The sequence below is a fragment of the Rutidosis leptorrhynchoides genome, chromosome 1, assembly GCF_046630445.1.
Source record: "Rutidosis leptorrhynchoides isolate AG116_Rl617_1_P2 chromosome 1, CSIRO_AGI_Rlap_v1, whole genome shotgun sequence".
Lineage (NCBI taxonomy): Eukaryota > Viridiplantae > Streptophyta > Magnoliopsida > Asterales > Asteraceae > Rutidosis > Rutidosis leptorrhynchoides.
Window position 1 is genome coordinate 236,939,551 of NC_092333.1, and position 4,609 is coordinate 236,944,159.

The 4,609-nt window shown below is 35.3% G+C and overlaps 1 protein-coding gene across 1 annotated transcript; it reads left to right on the forward strand.

Moving 5' to 3' along the window:
* Positions 1-453: 453 nt before the first annotated feature.
* LOC139868706 (probable aldo-keto reductase 2) lies at positions 454-4,337 on the forward strand. The gene is made up of 5 exons (XM_071857045.1): positions 454-753; positions 2,558-2,764; positions 2,869-3,041; positions 3,129-3,231; positions 3,578-4,337. The coding sequence occupies exons 1-5, from the start codon at positions 541-543 to the stop codon at positions 3,914-3,916; spliced, it is 1,035 nt and encodes a 344-aa protein (XP_071713146.1). The 5' UTR covers positions 454-540; the 3' UTR covers positions 3,917-4,337.
* Positions 4,338-4,609: the final 272 nt, after the last annotated feature.

Here is a 4,609-nt window from a genome sequence, read left to right on the forward strand (position 1 = left end):
GGTCAAATGGGTTACATCGCTTTTTTTTTACATTTATTACATTATTTTAGTTATTATTATTTATTATATATACATAAGAATTATTAATATACATAATAAATGATATAACTATGAATCCTTTCATAAGTTTTTTACGGATGAAACTTTTTGTGCTTGACCTATTTGACTCATTCACAGAACCCATTAGACCCATTTCTATTTATTGATCTTTGAGTATTGATACCCATTAGACCCGTTCCTTATTTTTTGTATCAGAATCAATAGGTTGGAGAGAAACTCATTTGAATCTTTTTTTAAGTTTTGATTTACATTGTTAGGCTTAATTTTTCTCAAGACTCAATTGACCTGAAAGCTTGACCCATTTGACTCGAATTTGAGTTTGTGGGTCACAATTGGCAGATCTACTATTAATAATGGTCTTACTGTATCACTCGTATACAAGAATATAAATATAAGTTAGTGCGATATGATGTGGGAACTACAAGAGAATTACTAGGATTGTATTGGTGTTGAAGATTTAGAGAAAAAGAGAAATATATAATGGAGGAAATAAATTTGATGCCAAGAAGAAAGATAGGATCACAAGGTTTACAAGTGTCAGCAATTGGATTAGGATGTTTAAGTTTGACCCAAACCTCCAAATCTCAACAACAAATGATCCAACTCCTACACACCGCCATTGATTCCGGTGTCACGTTTCTTGATACTTCCGACGTCTATGGCTCTCATGCCAACGAACTCCTCATCGGCCAGGTCAATACTCCTTCTTGTTGTACTGTGTAACAGCATTTAATACTTACTTGAACTCATATCCTGCTATCCTGCTGCTTGTTTGTAGTGATTTTAGTATCATCAACTGATTTTAATAATCCGTAATCTTAAGATTATTGATTGATTAAGGTTGTGTAAACTATTTGTGTTACAAAGTTATTATATATTCTAATATACGGAGTAGTATATTATTAGTAGCAATTCATAGTAATTTGGGAGATTTTATTCTGAGTCATTAAACCCTAATTTCATCATCTTCCCTCCTATAATGAGCTAATTTGGGGGATTTTTTAAACCTAATTCTAAGGTATGATTTTCTTTGTGAAATTGTTAAATTACTTGTATAATTGTTGTTATGATAATGATTATGGGGTAATACAAGCATTTAAACCCTCAAAATCGAACTCACTCAAAATGGGTGTTTCGGTTAGTAAATTTAATCTAATAAGTGTTTAAACTAGAGTTTAGTTGAAGAATGTTCTGAATGAATAGGAAAGAGTATGTGTGTATGCATATTGATGGAACTGGATTAAAATGTTTATATTTATAATTTTATAATATGTTTATATAAGTTGAATTTAGGTTAACAAGTGTTAGATATGATTTTGAATGAGCTTAATAGTGTGTTGGTGTAAAACAACAATTTGGACAGCTTGTTTGGAAGAAACGGTCATAACTCTTAACCCGTAGCTCCATTTCGGATGTCTACATACTCATCGAAAAGGTCTATGACTCTATTCTCTAAGGAATAAAATGATACGGGCTATCTAGAAGTTTGTATTGGGTGCAATGTGAGTGAAAGTGTTTAATTAGCCAAACCAATCATATGGTTAATTTTGTGGTGGGAATGGGTTGGATAGATGATAATGTTCTGACTGATGGTAGTTTTTTGGATTACAACAATACAACAATAACAATACTCAATCCCGCACATGCGAGGTATGGAGGAGGTGAGATGTAGACAATCCTTCCTCTACCGTAGAGTAAGAGAGAAGTCGTTTCTTTAACCATGAGTCGAGGCCCATAGGAAGAGAAAGTCATCCCCCTCTCTACTCCAGGGCAGAGAGATTGCTTCCGTGGGGACCTCCGGCCAAAAAAAAAAAAAAAAAAAAAAAAAAAAAAAGACTCCATGAAAATGGTTTAATCAAATTTCCATGGGTTTTAAAGGCTGCCTGGAAAATCAATTTAGTGAGGCTAGCAATTTGGAGTTAACAAGGTTTACATAGTACACTTGTGAATTGTTGTATGTATAGGCTAGCAATTTGGAGTTAACAAGGTTTACATAGTACACTTGTGAATTGTTGTATGTATAATTGATTGTGAGTATAGTTTTGCATGTACATTGAATGCGGTTTGAGTTATGTAATATACTACGGTTGTTATGATTATGGAGAAGACCTATGTGATCATTAGTTGAATGAATTAATGTTCTACCTAAACTATTAAACATGAACAATGAAGATGCTAGCATAATATTTTGGTGATCCAATCACTGATCTGAGTTATCTAAATTAGTTTCTATATTACCAATTATATTTAATATGGTTCTATGTGACTATTAGATTTTGAGGTTCTTTGTGACCCATTTAATTAGATGAGGTTCTGTGTGACCAGTAGATTCATTAGGTTCTATTTAACCAATTAATTTCAATGAAGTTCTATGTGACCAATTAGATGATAGTCCGAAAGCTCTAAGTGAGTGTTTTAAATCGAAAGGAATTTTTCGTTACTAAAGTCTATATCGTTGAGGTCTTATGTACCTATCAGATTTACATTTTTATTGCAGGCCTTGAAAGGAGGAAGGAGAGACAAAGTGCAACTAGCTACCAAGTTTGGTATTACGGCTATGTCACCAGAAACAGGGCTAATTGTAAATGGTGATCCTTTATACGTTATGAAAGCTTGTGAAGGTAGCTTGAAGCGGTTAGGAGTTGATTACATTGATCTCTATTACATTCATCGTATTGATACTACCGTCCCTATTGAAATCACGGTTACTCGTTTTTCCTATCTCTTTAAACACTACAACATACTATCTATTATGAATATTAACCTAACTCGATTTTTTTAATAACTGAATGTTGATGTTACTACTAGATGGGAGCACTGAAGGAATTAGTTGAAGAAGGGAAGGTGAAATATGTAGGTTTATCAGAGGCATCACCCGAAACCATTAGAAGGGCGCATGCTGTTCATCCAATTACCGCAGTTCAACTTGAATGGTCATTGTGGACTAGAGATGTTGAAGAACAAGTTATTCCTACTTGCAGGCAATTCTTATGTACCTTATATTTATAAAATTCGGGTTTTTATTATTCTAAGTTACTCAACATTTCTTATTTTAAACTTTCTTTCAGAGAACTTGATATTGGGATTGTTCCATTTTCACCACTAGGAAGAGGGTTCTTCTCAACTGGTCCAAATGTGGCAGAAAACCTTCATGTCAATGACCTTCGGAGGGTTAGTAGGATCAAAGTCACATTTTTTTAATTTATCTTAATTAATAATTAGTCGATTATTAAGTTATAAATGAGTCTTCTGCTATATTTGATCTAAAACGTGGCAAACGGGTCATATGGTTTAAGTAGGTTAAAGGACACAGATGTACTTTTCTAACATGTAAATTCTACCAAGTATGCTTTTATAAAATTTCGATAAAGTTTGTAACTTTAGACATACAAAATGTGTTTTGGGCCGCCCGGACACGCCCCAAGAATATCATGTTTTGACCGCTAACCCGAGACATTTGTCCCATCCAATGTGCTGCCTTATTGGGTATGGATTGAGTGCTATTTGTCATCTGCAGCATATACCAAGGCTTCAAGGAGAGAATTTGAAGCAGAACACACTTTTGTTCGAAAGGGTGACCGAAATGGCAAAAAGGAAGGGGTGCACACCATCACAACTAGCGTTAGCGTGGTTGCTACACCAAGGTGATGACGTGTCTCCTATACCTGGTACGACCAAGATCGAGAACTTTAAGGATAACATTGGAGCTATATCAGTAAAATTGACTCAAGAAGACATGGGTGAGCTCGATAAAATTGCATTAATGGTAAAGGGTGAAAGATTTCCAGATGTGATAATGCAATCAAATTGGAACCATGCTAATACTCCACCATTATCATCATGGAAACCCAAATAGACCCTGTTTCTGTAGTCCGAGTGGCCTAGGGCCTTCTGGTTTGGTCTGGGCCGGTTGGAGTTGAGGTATTTCAACCTTTTGGACATAATATAGACACCATTCCTAAATAAGTGAACTGTATCAGACAATTAAACATGTAACTTGATGATATCTGAGTAGACTCAAGTACATTTAGTAGTCATGGTCGGTGTTGCAGAAATTGGCCAACTCGGCCGAGAACTCGGGGAGTTCTCAGTTTCAAATGACTGCCAAGTTCTGAATCCCACACTCGGCTAAAAAATCGATCAAAGGCCGAGCCAACTCGGTCAATACACAAAAAATCGGGAAAATCGGTAAAACTCGGAAAAAATTCGTAAAAACGGAAAATCGGTTAAAAATCAAAAAATTGGGGATAAACTCGGTCAACTATTTAAATATTAAAAATCAATGTTAGTGAACATCCGAGTTCTCCCCCGAGAACTTCCCGAGTTGTCGAGAACTCCGTCAAAAGTCTCTGCCGAGTTCTTCCTGAGAAGCGATTTCTTCAACCTTGGTCATGGTGGACTCGAATGAATTTAAGTAGACTCAAGTTGTTTTGATCATTCGCAGCCCAATGGTGTGCCCCATTAACACAAGATACCAAATCTACTAACGAACCTAAACACATGAAACAGGGTAATCTATTCATTAGATTTTGAACTAAACACATGAAAC

What these genes read in the sequence shown, in the direction of transcription:
- LOC139868706 (XM_071857045.1), top strand. Translation starts at nt 541, where the DNA reads ATGGAGGAAATAAATTTGATGCCAAGAAGAAAGATAGGATCACAAGGT. An exon ending in ACGAACTCCTCATCGGCCAG is followed by an intron (nt 754 to 2,557) that starts GTCAATACTCCT and finishes TTTTTATTGCAG; the next exon opens with GCCTTGAAAGGAGGAAGGAG. An exon ending in CAAGTTATTCCTACTTGCAG is followed by an intron (nt 3,042 to 3,128) that starts GCAATTCTTATG and finishes ACTTTCTTTCAG; the next exon opens with AGAACTTGATATTGGGATTG.